Genomic DNA, 21,104 nt, shown 5'->3' with positions numbered 1-21,104 from the left:
CAACTACTAAAACTTAACAGTGTAACTTTTGCATGGATTTAAGTATTTCCTTTTCTAAAAATTTATAATGCACTAAGATCAAGCATACAAATGTTTTTTCTGTTTCCCTAATTGCCTAAAAACGGACAGAATTAGTGAAAATAAGCTCTCACAATGGTATTAATCATAGCAAAAGTGTTTTCTTCTCATGAGAACACTTGTGCAAATGTGCCCTGGCCAGCATGGCTCAGTTGATTGGAGTGTAGTTCCTTAACCAAAGGGTCATGGATTTGATTCCCTGTCAGGGCACATACCTAAGTTGCAGGTTCGTTCCCCAGTCTGGGCATGTACAAGAGGCAGCCAGTCGATGTTTCTCTGTCACGTCAGTGATTCATTCTGTCTCTCCCTCTCTCTCTTCCTCTCCCTTTCTCCCTCTCCCTCTCCCTATCTCTCTCTCTGTCTGTCTCTCTCTCTCTCTTTCTCCCTCCCTCTCTCTCTCTCCCCCAATCTCTCCCTCTCTCTCCCTCTCTCCCCCACCCTCTTTTTTAAAAAACAACAAACAAAGCCCTGGCTGGTGTGGCCTAGTGGATTGAGTTCCGGCCTGCAAACCAAAAAGTCGCTGGTTCTATTCCCAGTCAGGGCACATGCCTGGGTTGCAGGCCAGGTCCCCTGTTGGGGGAGTGTGAGAGGCAACCAATTGACATTTTTCTCACACACTGTTTCTCTCCCTCCTGTTCCCTCTTTCTAAAAAAAGGGGGGGGGGGCAATGAAAAAAATGTCCTTGGGTGAGGATTTTTTTTTTTAAACCAGCTATTACAGATGAATATGTAGTTGTTAACCTATAGGTTAAGTAAATTTGGTGTCTAAAATAAGACATGTTCTTTGTGGTTATATATATTTGCTTAAATATGTTTTTCATGTCTTATTTACATAATTAGTCTAAAAGTTTTGGAGATGAAAAATTTTTTTATAGTTCCATGGATGTTTGCAAACTCCTAATTGTGCTTTCCTTGTTGACGTAGTTTTTTATGAAGGCAACCCAACTCGAACAGATGAAGGAAGATTACTCATACATTATGGAAACAAAAGAAAGAACAAAGGAGCAGATAAGTCAGGGAGAAGAGGTTTGTAAACACTTAATGCAGTTATTTTTGAGATCAAATTTCTTGAAGGTCTTACAAATAGTATTGTAAAATTATAGATCTATATATAGATACCCATCTGGATAACAGTAATAACATTCTAAAGCGCTCTATGAAGTATACGAAATACGGTTTTTCAATTCAGAGCATTTATTAACCTTTACTCTTTGTTTTATAATCTGTACACATCTTCCTCTATATAAATTAAGGGCAGGGCAGTATCTCACATAGTTATCTCTTGATATATGGCTGATTGGTTCTACAGTAAGATATCACCAATTCTCACTATAAGTAGCTTAACTTCTATAATATTTCTTTTGATGGGAAAATAAGCAAGGCTTCAAGCTGGTATCAAACATAATATACATTCACAGTTTTATGTGGTGGATGGCTCTTTTGTTACATGAGTAAAACATCAACATTAAGCTCTGATAGCTTGGTCGCAGCTGTCACAGCAGAAATCCCAGCTTGGCAGCTGTGCGAGTTTGCGGGAACTAGAAACCACGGAGGCCAGTGGGACTTAAATTTATATTTGTTTTTACATGTGCTATATTTTGTTCTTACACCTTCCTCGTATTCCTGAAGATCCACCCTTCTGTTAGGTAATCAGAGATCTCAGAGTCGTAAGGTTTACGTTTTAGCTGTTCATCCAGGAAATTAAGTCCCACCAATTTTTGTGTGATTCTGTATCTTGTTCTTTTGTCATTTGGTAAATTTTATACCACCAGTTGAGCTTTTAGCAACTTCTTAGCTTGTTCTTTTGAGACAGAATTATACTAATGATTGACTCAGGTCAAATTTATTAGTTTGTTACATTGACCCTTTTACTTCAAGTTTTCAAGGAATGTATATTTAAAATTAAGCCTATAGTTGTACGGTTCATTAAGCAAAAACTCGAAAAGCAAGGATGAGCATATTTATTTTTACTCCTCACATCATCCCTTCAAACTTGGCATATGTGGTGGTGGGCAAGGAGGTACTATAAGCCACAGACTCATAATATGTAGCATACTTTTCTGGAGTGTCAGTGTTAGTATTGGGTTGGCCAAAAAGTCGTGTTTTTTTCTGTAAAATAAAAGACACATTTCTCATTTTCACCTATAACTTTATTGATTTGGATATTTTGAGTGTGTTGGCTATCTCCCACATGGTGTAATGTTAACTGTTCTCAATTAATGTCTCAATTTGATCCCTATCAACTTCAACTGGCCCGTCTGACTGTGGAGCATCGTCCAGGGAGAAATCTCCAGCACAAAACGTCAAAAACCACTTTTGACACATTTGATTAGTCACAGCACCTTCTCCATGCACTGCACACATCTTTTTTTTGTGTATGCATTTTTACCTTTCTTAAAATAATAGTTTAATATGTCCAAAATGTTGCTTATTTTCTTCCATCTTCAATATTAAAACAGCTACATGAAAATTCACCAATTTTGGTAAGTTTTTAAAAAATGCATGCTGATATGACAGCTGGCACAATTCAATCTAACAAAATTGTTTCAAATAAAGACAAATAAGCGCTACCAGAGCCACCATACGGAAAAACCAAATGGATGTTTTGGCCAACCCAACATTAGGGGAAGGAAATATTTGCATATTGAGTCATGCTCAGTGGTATATTGAGCATGGTATATTTTGTCATCAGCTATCTTAAGATATTTTTATTATGAAGTTTAAGAAGTACTTCCCTATATCCTGTAGCTGAGTTCCTTATGCAACATGTGCACTTCATAAGAACTACTTTTTCCGGTTAATTAAATGCCCGGTATTGCTGCACAGGAGGAGTAAATGTAGAGAGATAGAAGGTGTTATCTTTGTCTAAAGAGATGATGCTGATGTAAATCAGGGTATTGGCGGCAGTAATGGAGAGAAGAGTTTTGAAATGATTTTCTTTTAAAGATGAATTCCATTTTGAACAAATTAATTTTGGGGTGCTTATAAAGCATTCAAATAGTAATGTGAAGTGGGAAGTTGGAGGTATGAGTTGGGCACACAGAAGTCAAGCCTGGCCTCAGTAACAGTTTGGGAGTCATCGGTATATTGTTGGTATCTAAGCCACAGGTAATGCATGAGACCGAGGAGTGGGAGACAGTGGGCCCCAGCCAGGTGTGAGCTTTTAGAAATGCTATGGAAGTCGTGGAAGCCGAGAGAAGGGAAGACTCGAGAAGGGAGTAGCCCTGTGGGGCAGGCACCACACGGATGGACAAATACACACCTGTATTTAGTGACAGAATCTTGGTAGAAGTCTGTGGCAACACAAGTTTCAGTAGTGGTAGAAACAGAAGGTAGATTGGCAGAACTAAAAATGTGAGTAAATGGAAGAAAGACAATTTTCATGAAACATGGATGAAAAGAAGAGACCTTTGGAGGAGGTGGTGCCCAGCGATGGGTAGTGGTGGTTTTGTTTATGAGTGGGAAAAATGAGTAAGTAAAGATTTAAATATGATAAAGGGAGGGAGTGAGGGAAGAGGAGGAAGTAGAAGATGAAAAGATGAGATGACAGTTCAACTAATGGACATCTGAGAAGGCAGGGGTAGTGCAGAGTCCCCCGTACAGGCAGGCGATGGGGACTGGACTTCGGGATGAGGAAGCCACCTTTCTTGCCGCAGCAGGAGGAGATGACTGCACCAGATTTGTTGATAAGGTTATTGGAAGTTGGAGGAAATGTCTTTCTCATGGCTATTAAATTCTCTGAAGTAGGCGGCGGGGGAATGAATGAGGGATTCGTGTGGCAGGTATATGAGGTTTGAAGAGCGTAATGATAGGTTGAAGTAATCCTGGAGAATGAGAAGTGACTTGGATGGGAAAACACAGCCAGAGGAACACTGTAAGGTCCTTTGTATTGGGTTTGTAAGCATGGATGAAGGGGAGAGGCTGTCTGCCCGTGTGTACAGGGCGTAAGGTCTGGAAGCCGCTTCAGAAGCTGTGGTAGTGTCATACTTAGTATTGGATAATTTCATTTACTAATCATTAAGAGAGAACTTGGATAACTAAAACTATACCTTATTTGACTTTTGGAAATGAGTTTCTTCTGAGCTTTCCACTGTGTTTGGAATGGGTATGGGGTGTATTTTGCCCAGAAGAATGTTTCGGTCTGTTATCAGATACGGAGTAGAGAGGAAATGGTAAACTCTTCTGTGATTTGTCTTGTACTTGGATCATCTTAACCCTTTTGTTCCTTTGTTCCTCATCTGAAGAGTACTTGAATGTTTTTATAGTGCAGAAATTAACAAAATTATTGTACCTAGTAAAATATGCCAAAGACACAAAAATATTCTTATTTTCACCTTAAAGAAATCATTTCCTAGCAAATCCTTTTTAGTACATGTTTAGTAGTGTATTCAGAAGAAAGACATTTGTAAAAAGTCTTGTCTTTTCCACGTTAATAAGAAATACATCCTTTCTTTTTTTAAAGCGACTTATTGAACTGAAGCGCCAGTGTTTAGAGAAAGAAGAACGTTTCGAAAATATTGCTGAATTAAGTACAATGAAGACTAATTTAGAATATTTGAAACATGAAATGGCTTGGGCAGTGGTAATTTTCACTTAATTATTCACTTATATTTGTGTTATACAGAGTATATTGGTTACAGAGTGATTTGCTATGTAATTTTTTAGGTCAATGAAATTGAAAAACAATTGAATGCTATCAGAGATAATATCAAAATCGGAGAAGATCGTGCTGCTAGACTTCAAAGGAAACTGGAAGAACAGCAGGTAACTACAGCTTCTTATTACAGATTTAGTAGGTTGAATCACGAGATTGCTGATATTAGACTATTTTTGACCTACAAGAGTGGCATTTTCAGCCTATATATTTGTCTGATTTGATTTACTACTCAGGTGAAGCTGACCTAAACTTTTGTCCAGGACTGCCATGGAACTCTCTTTTAAAAGGAGTACACTGTTTGAATGTCATCAGCCTGTAGACGCTCACACTGGGGAACTCTAAATTCGTGCCTGTGAACTGTGGTACTTTGTCACCCGCTGGAAATGCTAGAGCCTGAAGCTTTTCCTTTCGGGTTCACTGAGGAATAGAAACATAAGGTGGCTTGAGGAATAAAGGAGTGCAGGACAGTATTCAGTTAGAATAGTGTTCAGGTTAAGTGTCGTGTCATGTAGGACTTGGGAACTGAACATGGAGCTTGTAGAGAACTGAGTTGTAGGGCCCAGAACTCTCGGGGGGTTCATATGGGTAAAACACACGTAGGGTTAGTTGTTAGACCTGATGGGGTTAATTTCGGCCTGAGATCAAAGAGCCCAAGTGGGAACAGTGTCATTTATCTAAGATTCCAGAGTCTTCCCCATGGGCCTCGAGTCAGAAGCTGGTAAATAAAGGCAGTCATTTTCCGTTGGGGTCTTCCTCGTGGACCTTTCTACCATATAGCAGATCCACTCTTTATACTCACCTTTTTATCCATTTGTAAACAGCTATATTGAGGTAAAATTCATATGCCATACATTTCAACAAAGCAAAATGGACAGGTCAGTGGGTGTCTTACCGTGTTCATGAGGGTGTGTGGCCAGCCCTGCAGAACTGCTCACACTGTCAGGCCAGAGGGAGGGCTCCCCGCGCCCCTTTTTGTACAGGAAGTGCCCCTCCCCTCCCGCTTCTCAGTGTGGCTGACTTAGGTCTCCGTGTTTTGTTTTACTTAGGACTTGTCGTCCCCCGAGTGTGTAGTATAGGATGTAATCTTTCCTGCCTTGTTTTTTTCTGTGTTCCTCCAAGTTAAGCCGATACGTCTTTTTCTTTTAAGGGATGTGACATTAATCCATCTAAGGTAATTGATGAGTATGTAAAAATAACAAATGCTAAAGGTAGTCCATTTACTTACTTAGTGATCTCTGGCTGAGTTTCTTACTTCCTCTTCAGGTAGTAAATGGCAGTTCAACCCCACCCACTTCTGTCATCTTATCTTTTAATTTCTGAGAGAATATTCTGAAATTTTCACTATTCTTCTCAGCCCCATTTCTTAGCTTGTCATAGGGAAAAGCCTTAAGTTACTTTCCTCTTTAGGTATTCACCATTCTAGAAATGGAGTCCGATCTGAGCAATAATAGATACTTACGTTTTACAATTTTTTTTTAATGTGAAAAGGAGACTCTTGAGGCTAGGTGATATTGACAACTGTTGGTGTTTGCTCCGCTTTAGTATTTGAGCACTATATGTAGTAAGTGGTAAATTTCTGGACAATAAGGGCTATCTAATTTTATATTTAGGTTCTTCTTACTCTGTCTTACATAAAGCTTTTCCCAAATACATGTTTGGTTATTGATTATAGAGTGATTATTAAATAGATGGTTTCTGAATAGATAGTGTCTAAAGCAGACTTTAAACTTGTGTTTAAATATCCTGTATATTGACAATTCCATAACCTATGTCTCCTACTCAAAAGTTTATCCTCAAAACTTCATTCAAATACCTGTTTCCACAGCTTTACATGCATTTTCCACTTTAAACTTAGCATGTCTCATTGAATGGCTGTGGCGGAGACAATTGGCCCACATGTCCTGAGATGTATACTGTCTGGCTCTCTCTACAGAAAGTTTGTTGGCCCCTGACCTGAACTGTTCTCATATTTGTCCCTTCTAATCCAGTCCTATTTTCAGTGTCCCATTCTGGCCCCTAATTCGTTTTGCTTCAGATGTATATTGACTTCTTACTAAAACCATTGCCTTTAGTTTTTCCCTCTACCATGCCTTCCATGTGCTTCCAAAGTGATTTATTGTACCAATTTGGTTGTATCTCATCTCCCTGCTTTTGAGAGGGTTAAACTGTAAGCCGATCATTCTGGAATTCAAGAGCCTTGTACCCCATCACTTCATCTCTCCACACTACCTTCTCAGTTTAATTTCCAGAATACTTTTAATTCTTAAAATGGGTATTAATCCCTTTCTGCATGCTTTTTCATCTGCCTCTATCACATTTCCCCAACTTTTCTCCTGGTGCATTTTGATTAATCTTTCAAGCTCCTGCTCAAACGCTTTGAAAGCTTGCCTTTGAAGGCTTGCCTTTTTCCGGCAAACCTATGGGTTTTTTCTCTATGCTTCTGCAATTATAAATAGACATCCCTGACTGCAGCATCACTGCACTCAGACTGGAGGATTGGTTGCGTGCCTGTTCTCTGCTAAATTGTGTCTCTTTTTCTTTGTGTTACTTGAAAACAATTGTTATGGCATCTTTGTATTCCCAGAAGATAGCTCATTTGTTGGAAATGTGGAATTGAAATATAATTACATTTTAGTATTTTATATAATTGTGCTTACTTGCTTGATGTCTTGAGTTTTAGAATGAAATTAAGTTTATTATTGGGATGTGAACTATATATAATTTTATTGAAGGAAAATAAAATAAAACCAACAATGTTATTTTCTTAAAGGCCAGACTTAATGAAGCAGAAAACAAATACAAGGATATTCAAGATAAACTGGAACACATTAGTCAAGAAACAAATGCACGAGCCCCAGAATGTATGGCTTTGAAAGCAGACCTTGCTGCTAAGAAACAGACCTATAATGATGCTGAGGTGAGGGAGTTGTCCAACCTGAAATATTAACAACTGCACATCAAATATAAATACTGTTTGTTCATTTTTAAAATAGAGATTTTGTAATTTTGTAGAAATTTCTGTTGCTTTTAAGACTTTAAAAAATGTAGTGGTTGCATTTGGCCATTTCTATATTTTAAAAATGTATTCCATAAAATATATATATATTTTTTCAAATATATATATATATATATATATATGTATGTTCCTGCTTATATTTTGAAACATACATATATCTATACATACACGTACACACACACACACTCCTGCTTATATTCGCCTCTAATTTGAAGACTTGGCAAAGTGGACTTGGATGGGGTATTTATTTTTTTTCACTAAAGTGTGTCGAATTTTCTGTTAGGTTTTGTATAAATGTTCCCTAAGTGAGTATAAAGCATTAAAGAAGGATGATGAGCAGCTTTGCAAAAGAATTGAAGAACTGAAAAAAAGGTAAGATAGTTACTTTGCTGTTTGTATGGTTACCTCATTTTCTAACAAAGTATACTAAGTGAAATGCAGTGCTGTCTTTTCTGTGTTATTGCTAGAGGGATTTTATCACGTTGCTTTATTTATTTGTTTATTTTAGAATTACAATTCTTTTTCTTTTTTTAATCTAAATTATTTTATTGGTGTTCAGTTACAGTTTTCCGTATTTTTTCCCCACCCCCTCCAAAGCTACCTCCCTCCCTTGCTTCCACCCTCTTTCTTGGCTTTAGACACATGTTTTTTAAATGTTAAAGTTTTCATTTAACATTTTCCATTTTGGCTTTTGTACTGTTAGTGCTGACCAATCTTTGGAACCTGAGCGTTTGGAAAGGCAAAAAAAAATATCTTGGTTAAAAGAGAGAGGAAAGGCCTTACAGGATCAAGAAAGTTCCATCAACCAAGAGATCGAACAGTTCCAGCAAGCCATAGAAAAGGACAAAGAAGAACATACTAGAATTAAGTAAGTTTCAACATGCTTACAGTGATTTTTTCAGTTACTTGAAAATCATAGTTTTGCTCTTTCTATGAAAAGAGAAAATATGGGTTTTTTTTATTTGTTTCTGCTACAAAAGGGATCTTTTAAAATCGCTTTTTCGAGACTTTTCTTACACTTGTAAAGTGGGACAATTTCTAGGATTTCTAGTCTTTATCATTAATGCATCTTTTTTTGTGTGTTAAGTTTTGAGGATTTCTGGCTATTTTTCTCTAGTAACACAATTATTTTCAAATGAAGTCATCTGCTTTTAGTTTTTAGGGAAGCTGGGTCATTCACCGTATACAGGCAGTATGGGAAAAGGCTGAATGTTTCTGTATAACTATCACATATCTGCTCTCTTCTTCCACTTTTATTCTTTAGGAGAGAAGAACTAGATGTGAAACATACACTGAATTACAATCAGAGGCAACTGAAAGAACTGAAAGATAGTAAAACTGATCGACTGAAGCGATTTGGCCCTCATGTTCCCGCTCTCCTTGAAGCAATAGATGATGCTTACACACGGGGGCAGTTTACCTATAAACCTGTAGGCCCCTTAGGTATTTGTCACTGTTTAGTCAGGGTGTAATAAACATTAGAAATAAGTTTTTATTTTTTAATTGAGTCTAGTTTTAAAACTCTGTTATCGAAGAGCTATATAATTATGTGTGGATTTTCATTGTACATATTTTAAGAAATAGTGATGAGTCAACTTAAACTTTCTAACTTTTCCTTTGTATCTTTAAATTATAAAACAGTTAAAACAAAAAGAACTTAGGAAAAGAAACAGTAATTAGAGAGTTGAATAATCTGAGTCTGATCGTTTTTTCCTGAATGAACAAATAGATGAACTAACTTGAATATAACTGATGAGTAGGAAAATCCAGGGACATCCAGATATATTTGAAAGAGCATTCACCACCTGTTTTGTGTAACCTTTATAAAATGACTTGTCTTTTTCTTAGTTTCTATTAAGGATGGATAACATTGTTTTTAAGTCCTCTTCCAACTGTAAAGTCCAGGGTTATTTAATTATCTTCATATATATGTGAGATTTTTAAAAATCAGTTGAATTCTCCTAAGGAGTTATCTCTAATTCTGTATATCATTAGGTGAAAATGAGGCTGTAAATATAAACCTGTTTTTTTAGTAAAGTGCTATATTACTGTGTAAGTACAGTATTATATACTGTATGAAGTGCTGTAGTAATGTCCCTTTAAATATGTGCCTCTATGTCAGGATCCATTTCAATGAATGAGGCATTTTTTTTTTCCTGCTGTTAGTCTGCAGTTCCAATATTTAATTATTTTTATAGAAAATAATAAAGAGTCTATAAATCTTTTGATTGATTGTCAAAACACCACTCAAAGGCTGGAATAGTATAAATGTACATAGAAAAATACTGTTGGTTTACATTAGAGTGGGCCAGCTTTTTCTACAGAGTTTAGTGGGTTTTCTGCCCAGTCTACTCAGTGGGTCTGTGGGATTTCCCATTCAGTTCAAGTAAGATTGGCAATACAATTTAAGCTGCTTTATATGAAACTATTGTAAAATCATTATGAACTATTATAGAAAGATAGTTATGTTAATATTTCAAAGAAAATATTTGTGGGCCTTTCAATAATTTCTCTCACTTTTAGGAGCTTGCATTCATCTTCGGGACCCTGAACATGCTTTGGCTATTGAATCTTGCTTAAAGGGACTTCTGCAAGCCTACTGTTGCCATAACCATTCTGATGAAAGAGTGCTTCAGGCACTGATGAGAAAGTTTTATTTACCAGGGACCTCACGGCCACAGATCATAGTTTCTGAGTTTCGGAATGACATGTATGACGTAAGACACAGGTGAGGCATCTGGAACTGAGCACTGTTTCTGGTTTTATTAGATCACACATGCAAGATCACAAAGAATTAAAATGTTTTTATGTTCACCGTATCTACAGTACTGATTTGTAAAACTGTATAAGGCCCCTTCTCTAATTTCAGGCAGATAAGAAAGATACTCCCTGCCCTTAAGTCCCTGCATGAGGTCTACTGTGGGGGGGGCAGTACATTGGGACAGGTGCGGTGTGGCCCAGAAGTTGTGCCGATGAGGGAGATGGTGCAGACCCAGCCAAAGGAGGAGGGGGTGTTGAGGAAGAACTCGGCCCCTCATTGTTCACGGTGCTCGGAAGATCCGTAAAGAGCTGTCTGGGATTGTTTTCCTTGAGGACCCTAACAAACCTCAAGGCACAGTGCCTACAGGGGCCTCTGTGGTAGCTGCTTGGTCTCTGTCCTTCTAAGTTTGTGCATATTTTCTAATGTATTACTTGTCAGCTTTGATGAAATTGGATTACAGGGTTAGCTGTGGTTGAGATGAGGAAGTAATTAAATGTTAGTAAGTAGGTTAGGGAAGAAATCACAGAAGAGAGGAAAAATGGTTAGTCTTCTAACTAATGAGTTTGTTACATGCCTTCTAGGCAAATAAAATTTTATGTGCAAAATGCATGGAGGCATGACATCATGAATTATTCTGCAAAAATATAACATTTGCATTATAGATAGTATGGAATAGATTGAAAGAGATTTAGGACAAAATCAGTAACACTAGTTACTTGAATGTAAGAGAAAGCAGAATTGAGGGTGACTGCTAGGTTTTTGGCTGAAGTGACTAACCTACCAGATGTGCCAAACAAGAAAAAAAATGGATTTGTCAAAAAGTAGTTAAGTCCTCTTTTGGAATTGTGATTTTGAGCTTCTATACTAGAAATACGGATTGGGAGTTAAGAGTAAGTGTTTTCTGTGTGTCCATGAGAATTTGACCTTACGTTAATTCTAGTTCGATCCCTAGTTTCTAAAACCTCATAAAAGGGGTATTTCAGCTGTGCTAACAGACAACATTGCTGTGGTAACAGCGGCCTGACAGGTTAGTTGCATATGGAGTGGGAGAATGTCCTGTAGAAATTCAAATTTAATATGTGGAAAAGCCAGTCTCCTGATTTCTACCCTAAAACCTGCTCTTCCTAGTATCTTCTGCAACTTTAATTTACAGTTTTTTAAGCCAGACTTGTCATTTTTTACTCCTCTCCGTCACTCCACATCCTAATGGCTTTACTTAAAATATGTATGTGTGTGTATTATATATATTTTTTTTTTCCCTAATAACTGCTGTGGGAACCACCCTAACTCAAGCCAGTACCACATCTCGCCTGAGCGATGCAGCAGACTCCTGTGATTCCCTGCCACCCCCGCTCGGTACAGAAGGCAGGGTAAAACAAGGTGGCGTCCTTCCTTTGCTCCAAGTACTCAGCACACTCCCCTCCTGTTTAGGCCTTGCCGCCACCTTTAGGACCCCCCGATCTCACCAGCTTTCCTGTTCTTGCTCCAGCCCTCCCCCACCGCTCAGACCACCATAGCTGCTGGCCTCCTGGCTTCCCTAACACACCTTTCAGGGCCTTTGCAAATGCTGTTCCCTGGGCCCAAAATGCTCTTTGGGATGGCAGTGTGATGCACGCATTTCTTCAGGTGTCTGCCCAGTTGTCACCTGTGAGGCTTACCTAGCCGTTTCTGTGTGGAAAGACACTATATCACTTCTTTATTTTCTCTTTCCCATCAGTAGAATGGTGGCTCCGTGGTGAGAAGAATATAGTGTTTTGTTTGTTCTTGCCTCATCTTGTGAACATAATAGGTGCTCAGTAAATGCATGTCAAAATAATGAATGGAGTGGGGCAAAAGGTTTACAGCTGTTTGTATGGAAAATAATATAATAGTGAATAATAATACAAGAATAAACTCTGTTTCGCACACTCAGAACTATAAAACTACTTTTCCCCTGCCCTACATATACCAAGGTACTTTCATTGTTTAGAATTCCAGGACAAAGGAAGCACTAAGAATACCGCGACCATTTTCCCATTAGAGAGTCATTGCTCCTGTACGTCCATTCTTCAGTGCTGTTAATAGCACAGATGTTTAAAATATTAGTTGAAAGACTGAATGTCTCTTTAGGGAACCCAAATTACTATTCATACAAATATCTATTTTCTCATATTTCCTGTCTTCATAATAATCTTCATAATTTAGTTTTTTTAATCTCAGAAGGAAAATTGTTTAGCTTTTTAAAATGTGTTTTAATTAATTGACTTTTATATTAATGTATGACAGCACAGAAGATTTAAGAAAGGTGTAATTATTGTAATAGGCAGTAGGGCATAATGCTTATCTGGGCTCTGTTAATTTTGAGTCATTATGGTGTACACCAGAGACTAATATAATATCAGATGTCAACTCGATGCTAATTGAGAAGAAAAAGAATCTGGGCTGTGGAGCTGAATTCCCTGGTTTAAATCTTAGCCCAAGCATTTGACTCGTTCTGTGACATTGGGGAGTTTATTAAACTCTGAAGCTTTCTCATTTGAAAAAAAAATGGAGAGAATAATACTGTCTATCTGATGGTTGCTGTGAGGATTAGATGAGCATATATTTGTATAACAGTGCCTATCACACATCGTAGAAATGTTTGCTAAATAAATAGAAGTAACCTAATCAAATGTTTCCAAATGGTATCAGATATTTTTCATTGTCTTATCAGTATCTATCATCTACTCACCCATTAATATATAGGTGTGTTTATATATAATTAAAGTTTAATGTTAATCCTTACATATTTTTGTCTCCTAGAGCTGCTTATCATCCAGACTTCCCAACGGTTCTGACAGCTTTAGAAATAGATAATGCAGTTGTTGCAAACAGCCTAATTGACATGCGAGGCATAGAAACAATACTGCTAATCAAAGTAAGACCAGATGCTTGCTGTGTTCTGTGTTACTTAAACATTTTCGAAACTGAAGTAGGTTATGTGAATTCCTGGTCCCCTCCTATATGAACCATGGAGTTGTTGACGTGTCGTCATTGCTCTTTACCGGCGTAGGAAAAGCTGTATCCAATACAGAGCTGCTGGTGTGTGTTTTCTGCCCTGGGGAGCTTGAGTACTTTCAGCTATTCTTCAAAAATAATTTCATAAATATGCCCTGGCTCAGGCATAGAGCTCAGTGGATTGAGTGCGGGCTGCAAACCAAAGTGTCGCAGGTTCGATTCCCAGTCAGTGTACATGCCTGGGTTGCAGGCCATGACCCCCAGCAACCGCACATTGATGTCTGTCTGTCTGTCTGTCTGTCTCTCTCCCTCTCCCCCCTCTCTAAAAAAATAAATAAATAAAATCTTTAAAAAAAATAATTTTATAAATATCTTTTTGATGTATTGATACTGTAAAAATTTTTTGTTCTTTCTCGATCGCCTGCCAAATTCATTTTTATTTATCCTTACAGATATACATAATATTATCATTTTACTTTTTAAATAAGTACTTGGTATTTAAAGAACCTATTTTCTTAAGAATTGAAGTGCTGTAAAACCAATATGTACTCTTCATCTGTATGTGCTTTTTTATATACTTGTTGGATTCAGTCACCATGTTGTGTTTTATCTTTGGCCTAAATTTGCTGGGAAGCTATAAGGAAATTTAAAACAAATCTGTAATCAAGACAAACACAATGGTGTATGTTTATCTCATTAATGGAAACTGAGGAGTAGTGGTATTGGTAATCTGTGTGTATATATTGCAAGTTCACGTTACAATTATTGGTGGGCCTGGCTCTATCATATTTTAGAATGATATATGGAAGAAAATAATGAAGTGCTTTTGAAAATGTTTGTGCCCACAGAGGTTGACAAGACCTCAGTTAAGCCTAATTTCCCTTTTTGCTTCCTCCAGGGCTTAAATATTTCTAGGCTTTTCCAACATATTTTAGTATCTTAATCTTTATTGGAATTTGCTGTTCAGTTGGATCATTTCTATGGTATAAAAGTCATTTAGAAAAAATAAGATTTGTATGAACTGGTTTAAAGTAAATATTTTTGTGTGAAGAGTTCCTTAAAATAATTTTTAATTGTAAGTGAATAGCAATAGTAGAATTTATTTAAAAATAAAATGTATCAGTTTATCATACAGCATTATTTACTGTGTTGTTTTAAAGAATTAATAGTTTTAATTCTTTTGTATCTTGAAAGCATGTTTTTTAAATTTTTTAATTTAGTTTTATAGAATTATTTTACTTGAATAAGTAAAACTACTTAATCTTAAAACGATGACAGGTAATATTTTGAAACTGTGGATCAGAAATGCTTTGGCACAACTTAAAGAGTGTATTTTTCCTCCGTTTTTTAGAATAATTCTGTAGCTCGTGCAGTAATGCAGTCTCAGAAGCCACCCAAGAATTGTAGAGAAGCTTTTACTGCTGATGGTGATCAGGTTTTTGCAGGACGTTACTATTCTTCTGAATATACAAGACCTAAATTCCTAAGCAGAGATCTGGATTCTGAAATCAGGTTGGTGTCCAGTATAGCTTTGCTATGTTATTTCTACTGCTTCCTTTGGAATTCAGTTTATAGTACTGTATTAGTAGTTACTTTATGAAGAAGTTTGAGTAATCTGTTTGGTCTTAAAAGATTATATAGCTGGATGTAGAATTCTGTAGGTTGATGGCTGTTTTCCCATCATCACTTTGATAAGTGTTCTGGACTAAGTACACAAAGTATGTTTCCTTGACCAACTTGCTACTTGTCTGCCAGGAGATAAGGACCAGAAGTCAGATTATAAATGAGCTGCATGACTGTTGTTGATACCCATGACAAAGGTGTGCCCATTGTTTAGTTCTGTGACTTTTCTCAGTGAGAGTGCAGCTGTGCTGGTTTACATTCCTACTCAAGTTCTGTATTTGTTAATCAATTTTTAAAATTGATTTTAAGGAGAGAGAAAAATCAATCTGTTATTCCATAATTAATATGTATGCTTACAAAAGTACACATAAGGTGCAAAAAAATGTGGGAGTAAACTCTCAGACTATAATAATCAGTGTGGTTATTGCTTTATACAAGATCATTTTTAAGAATTACCTGTGGCCCCGGCCATTGTAGCTCAGTTGTTTAGAGCATCGTCCCGTACACCGAAAGGTCAGGGGATTGGTCCCCGGTCAAGGCACATCCCTAGGTTGCAGGTTTGATCCCCATTTGGGGCACATATGGGAGGCAGCCGATTGATGTTCCTCTCTCTCTCTAAAATCAATAAACGTCTTTTTAAAAAAATTACCTGTGGACTTTTGGACTTTGAAAATACTGGAACATTTTAATATAATTTTCTGGAGTATGTTTTTCAAATTTTATTTTTTTATGTTCTTTAAAAGAGATTCTGAGTGAATACCTAATACGCCAGACCCTGGTCTGGGCACAAGATGCAACAGGATACAAAGTACAAAATAATTTCTCTCTCCTAGGGCTGGTATTAGGAAGGCAGAGATGAACTACAAAGAGATACTAACTAGGTCACGGTCGAGCAGTAAGGAGACACACAGCAGAGTAAAGGGCGAGAGAGTCAGGAGTGTGCTATTTAGTTAGGCTGTGCCCAGAACATGTGTCTGTCCCACACCAGTAGCTCATACTTGCTGAGCTGAGGTTTCGTACATATTTTATTAGGTAGCACGTGGCTCTTTTCCATGTAAAAAGTAATTAACACCAAGGAGAAACAGTATTTGCAAATATGCAACAGAATTTGTCCTACCCAGAAAAAAGGAAGTTATAAAATTTAGTCTTTTTGTTTATGTAAGTCGTGCTGACTCTTTACACTTATTCTAAATATTCAGAAAAATGTTTAATAACAATATTGTTTGTTGGCTTTTACTTTAGGCTCTAAGTTTCAAAGTTCGTTTCCTTGTAAATTTTTGGTTACTTTTAGCAAAATGACTATTTATTAATAAAGGAATGGATTTATGCATGATAAACATTTCTTATTGAATTCCAAGGAACCATGTTAAATTTCTGGCATCTGGACCCGTTTTTACCAGAAATACAATTAATTCTCCTTTCCTCACTTTTATAATTTCTTTATCATTTATTTAGCTAACAATTATTGATTTTTTAAATAAGATTTTATTTACTTTTAGAGAGAGGGAGAGGGAGAGAAAAAGAAAGAGAGTGATACATCGAGCAATTGCTTCTCAGGTGCCCTCAGATGGGGACCTGGCCCACAACCCAGGCATGTCCTGACTGGGAATCGAACCATTGACCTTTTGGTTCGAAGGCCAGCGTCCAATCTACTGAGCCACACCAGCCAGGCCTATTGATTATTTTTTACTTTTGAGAATTTCAGCAAGGCAGCACAGTTATATTATTTCATCAAATTTAAAATGTTCTGTTATTTTATATATCAATAAAAAGAATGCTGCTAATTGAACCATGGACTGAAAAATTATTTCAGCGATGTTAATATGTGGGAAAATAATGCATCTTATTGAAATATGACATACACTGTCCATCAGAGCAGTTTTCTTTTACTGCTGAGCTGGTCCTCCTCCACCAGGCACACACCTTTGGGAGACAGGTGCTTGGGTAGGGGAGGCCAGAAAAGATCATTTCTGAAGCTGGCAGCTGGCGGGAGGCCTGTGTGGGCCTTGGCTTCTCTTCACTCTATCCTCCGCCATTTTCACTGCCCTCCTCTCCTCCCCTTTACTTCCCAGACATTCATAGCATTTGGTCACCAATAGCAAATGCTGAGCTGTCAGTGTTATCTTTCCGCCCTTCTGTGCCTTTGTGCATTTCTTTCCATCCTCTCCCCTGGCTGGTCCAGCTGTTGAAAACTTCAGACTACAGTTCAGTGGTCATTTCTCCCAGACTCTTTTGTCCCATGGTTCTATGGAAAAATAGTGTGCTGTTCTCATTTTAATGTTATGGTTTATTTCCTGATTCTTTTTTCTTTTTCATTTGAGCCCTTCATGTCTCAATTCTGTTTCTACCTCTGCCTATCAACATGCACAGTGTCTGTCCCACAGAAATCATATCATAGATACTTACTAATGAAATAAGTAAATTTGACTCCAGTTTAGATGTGTTGTGAGATCAATGTTTTCATGTTATTAATAACTTGGTAGGAGTACAGAACTGGTTTGATTGAATAGGGTTTTGCAAATAAGCTATTAAAGACAAGCTTTCCTTTGTGAAAATCCAAAGAATTTATAATATTCAGGAAAAGATTTAAAGTATTTTTTTATCCTCTCCTCTATCAAGCCACTTGGAGAATGAGGTTGAGAATAAGAAGGCCCAGATACTAAGTCTCCAGCACCATTTGTCTGCCCTTGAAAAGGATATTAAACACAATGAAGAACTTCTTAGAAGGTACCAACTCCATTATAAAGACTTAAAGGTATAAAAAAATACATCATTTTGTTTTCTCAACTTATCACAAGCTATTTTTTAAAATTCTGTCATTTATTTAGTTGGAGGAGTTCTCAAACTTTCTGACCTCAAGTCCCTTTCCAGTCTTAATCGGGCTTTCCCATATGTGGGTTTTATCTATCAGCATTTTACATTGTTAAAAATTAAAATTTGAGAATATTTGTTAGTTCACTTAAAAAATAATAATTAACTCATCAATTGTTAACATAACTGACATTCTTATGAGAAATATCTTTTCTAAAACCATACCTATTTAGTAAGAAGTTTGACACTTTCATGTTTTTGTAGTAAATACCTATTATCTGGTTTAATAAAACTCAGCTGAATTATCATGTGAGCTTCTGCAACCAATCTGTTGCAATATTACGTATGCATCATAGAATTACAAACCTATCCACTTAAAAATGGTGCATAATATCTTCGTGTTTTTATGAGACTAGTTTTGACCTCATTAACACCGGGAAAAGCTTGAGAGGCACCTAGGAGGTACCTGAATTGTGCTTTGAGAACCACTGGATTAGAGTAATCCTTCCATGACTTGAGTCTGGATATTTCAGAACAGTGTTTTCTCTGTGGATTCAGCATTGTCATCATTTGAAATGGGAAGATGGAGTACTTACATCTTTTTTGTGTGGGAATGGATTATCAGTGAGGATGATCATGGTGGATTTAATACATAACTTGGTTCATTTAATAATGATGTGTCTTTTTCATTAAATACAAAACTTTTTTGTAACATAGAGTGTGTGTGTATGTGTATGACTTTTCCAGGGTGTTTATTTTTATTTATTTTTATATTACTAAAATTGAAATACTTTCTTTCAGATGAAAATAAGAAAAAATATTTCTGAAATTCACGAGCTTGAGAATATAGAAGAACATCAGTCTGTAGACATTAAAACCTTGGTAAGATTCTTTTCCTCAATTTAATGTTACAAAGGACAAAATAGTCATTTAGTTTCAAAGCATCTACTCTCCACTTTTTTTTTTAATTATTTTCATTGAGGCTGTGTTTTTATGACTGCTGTCTCCATTTGCAGATAAGGTAGAAATTACCTGGTATATGGCCTTCAAGTTCCTTAATGTTTTGTTTATATAACTTGCATGCATAGTAATAGATTTTGTCATCTCCTGCATGAAACAAAACTTCTTCAAAGTTTAATTGTGCTTTTAAAATTGAAAAGTGGCATTTTAAAACAAACTGCATAGTGGAGTGTTTTCCAGAGTTGATCAGTATGGATGTCAATGGCTGTCTCTCAGTCCGTTGTGGTTGGTCTCCTTGCATTCATCTTTCTTCCGGGTCAGTGGTTTTCACTTAAGGAACCACATGTTTGTAACTCCAATTTTTTTTCAGGCAGCTGTTTATGATATTCAGCTTAACGTCTCTGAGTTACAGCAAACAATAGATTACTAAGTAGATTGCAGAGTCTTGTTAAAATAAATATTAATTAGTGTCTGTGCCGTACCGTGGTGACTGCTGAGGGATACAGCAGTGAATAAGACAGATAAAGTCCCTGCACCGGTGGAGCTTTACTGTCATGAGAATCTGTCTTTGTTTTTATTAGTCATCTTATTTTCCACTTTTTATTTTCTGCTTCGATTCCCTTCATTGATAGACTTAAGTTTCTTAAAGGTATGCACTGTGTCTTGTTTATTTGTTTACTCAGTCTCTAGCACATTGTCCGACCAAGGTGGGTATTTATGTACACTACAGTTTGAAAGAAAAGTGAGTAGACAGAATAAAGGTTATTACTTTTGATTATGATCTCAAGCACAATATGGTTTTAAATGTCCTAAATGTTATCTCTTGTTACTTGTGAATTTGTCTTTGATCTGATTTGCCAATAGCTTATAGTTTTTTCCTCTCAGAATTGTTTGTACTCTTTTCCTACCTGATGACAAAAGTATTTTAGTTAACCGTTTGTGCCTTGTCACTGTAACCAGGAAGATGAAGCTCAAGACAATAAAATGAAAATGAAAAAGGCCGAGGAAAAGATGGAACAAGAAAAAGAAGTTATGGAAAATCTTAGAAGTCTGAAAGTAGAAGCAGAAAGCAAGTATAATGCAATTAAACTGAAAGTTAATCAGCTGTCAGAGCAAGCAGATCCACTTAAGGTATATATTGTTGTTATTCTCTATGCATCTTATGTTTTGGTTTCATACCTACAGTGTACTCGCTAGATACTGCCCTGTCAGAATATACGGCTACGTGTAAATGTAACCACATGAAAACAGGATGTCAACCAAATTTTCTCATTAGGTCTATTAGAATTAAATTCTTCTGCTCATGTCTTTACGAGAATAAGTTGCCAAGTTTCTGTTTCTCCCAGAAGATTACAGCCTTGGCCCCTCTTCATTTTCTTACTCCCTCGTTCTCTAGAGCCAGAGCCAGGGACGTCTTGTCTGTCTACGCTGCTTCTGTGCTTGCCTTTCTGTTGTTCTGCCTTTCCTTCGGTAACCCAGGCCAGCTTCAGACACAGTGCTACCCAGGTCCTGTTTATGGGCACGTCTCAGTCACGGTCCAGCTTGAGTTCTATCGATTTTTTTATTAACACACATTTTTTAAAACCAAATTTAGGAAAATAAAATTATTCAACAGTTAAATTGTATAAATCTCCCCAAGTTGTATATTAGCTTAGTTATCAGTATTTTATTGTCATTATCGTTTTTATGAATATCTTAATTATTCTCAGGACTTCATATTTTATTTATAAGGCACTGAGAAGAATGAATTATATATTTTAAGAAGAGCGGGGTATTTGATGATATCACTCTAACGTACTCCTTTTTTTTTTTTTGCAGGAAAATTAATTATCCCCTGTGAATCAAAATGTGTATTTAGATATTTTAAAAGTTTAAAAGAATTTGCATGCATAAAAAATTTTAGTCATTGTGTTTATTGAAAAAAATTTTAAATGTAATAATAAAGAGTGAAGAGAACATTAGAGGAGGTTAGAGAAGTAGCTGTCTGTGGTAGATTTCTCAGTAGTTGCTGTCCATGGAGCTGGGATTCCTGCCTGCTGTTGTAACCTAACGTGTATTAATTTTTTCCTATTTTGTATAAGAATAGAAGATAGGAAAATAGACTAACTGGTTAAGAAGAATATGTAAATATTAAAGATACAAGGAAGGGAAATGTATTAAATACGGAGACAGACAAATAAGTGAGTAGTTGTTACAGGAAATAAGAATTTAAAAGACAAAGTT

At 36.6% G+C, this 21,104-nt stretch overlaps 1 protein-coding gene across 1 annotated transcript in view; it reads left to right on the top strand.

Moving 5' to 3' along the window:
- The window catches only part of SMC6 (structural maintenance of chromosomes 6), a 62,481-nt gene that overhangs the window by 22,020 nt on the left and 19,357 nt on the right, over positions 1 to 21,104 (top strand). The window contains exons 8-20 of the mRNA XM_028515330.2: positions 1,002 to 1,103; positions 4,540 to 4,659; positions 4,743 to 4,841; positions 7,505 to 7,651; positions 8,034 to 8,122; positions 8,454 to 8,618; positions 9,015 to 9,193; positions 10,274 to 10,478; positions 13,293 to 13,407; positions 14,839 to 14,999; positions 17,730 to 17,865; positions 18,723 to 18,803; positions 19,842 to 20,012. Coding sequence (XP_028371131.1) covers positions 1,002 to 1,103; positions 4,540 to 4,659; positions 4,743 to 4,841; positions 7,505 to 7,651; positions 8,034 to 8,122; positions 8,454 to 8,618; positions 9,015 to 9,193; positions 10,274 to 10,478; positions 13,293 to 13,407; positions 14,839 to 14,999; positions 17,730 to 17,865; positions 18,723 to 18,803; positions 19,842 to 20,012 — 1,770 coding nt within the window. The remainder of the gene's footprint in view (positions 1 to 1,001; positions 1,104 to 4,539; positions 4,660 to 4,742; positions 4,842 to 7,504; positions 7,652 to 8,033; positions 8,123 to 8,453; positions 8,619 to 9,014; positions 9,194 to 10,273; positions 10,479 to 13,292; positions 13,408 to 14,838; positions 15,000 to 17,729; positions 17,866 to 18,722; positions 18,804 to 19,841; positions 20,013 to 21,104) is intronic.

The sequence above is a fragment of the Phyllostomus discolor genome, chromosome 6 (genome assembly GCF_004126475.2).
Source record: "Phyllostomus discolor isolate MPI-MPIP mPhyDis1 chromosome 6, mPhyDis1.pri.v3, whole genome shotgun sequence".
In the NCBI taxonomy this organism is placed as follows: domain Eukaryota; kingdom Metazoa; phylum Chordata; class Mammalia; order Chiroptera; family Phyllostomidae; genus Phyllostomus; species Phyllostomus discolor.
Note: the sequence above shows the minus strand (reverse complement) of the source record. Positions and strands in the feature narration are given on the sequence as shown.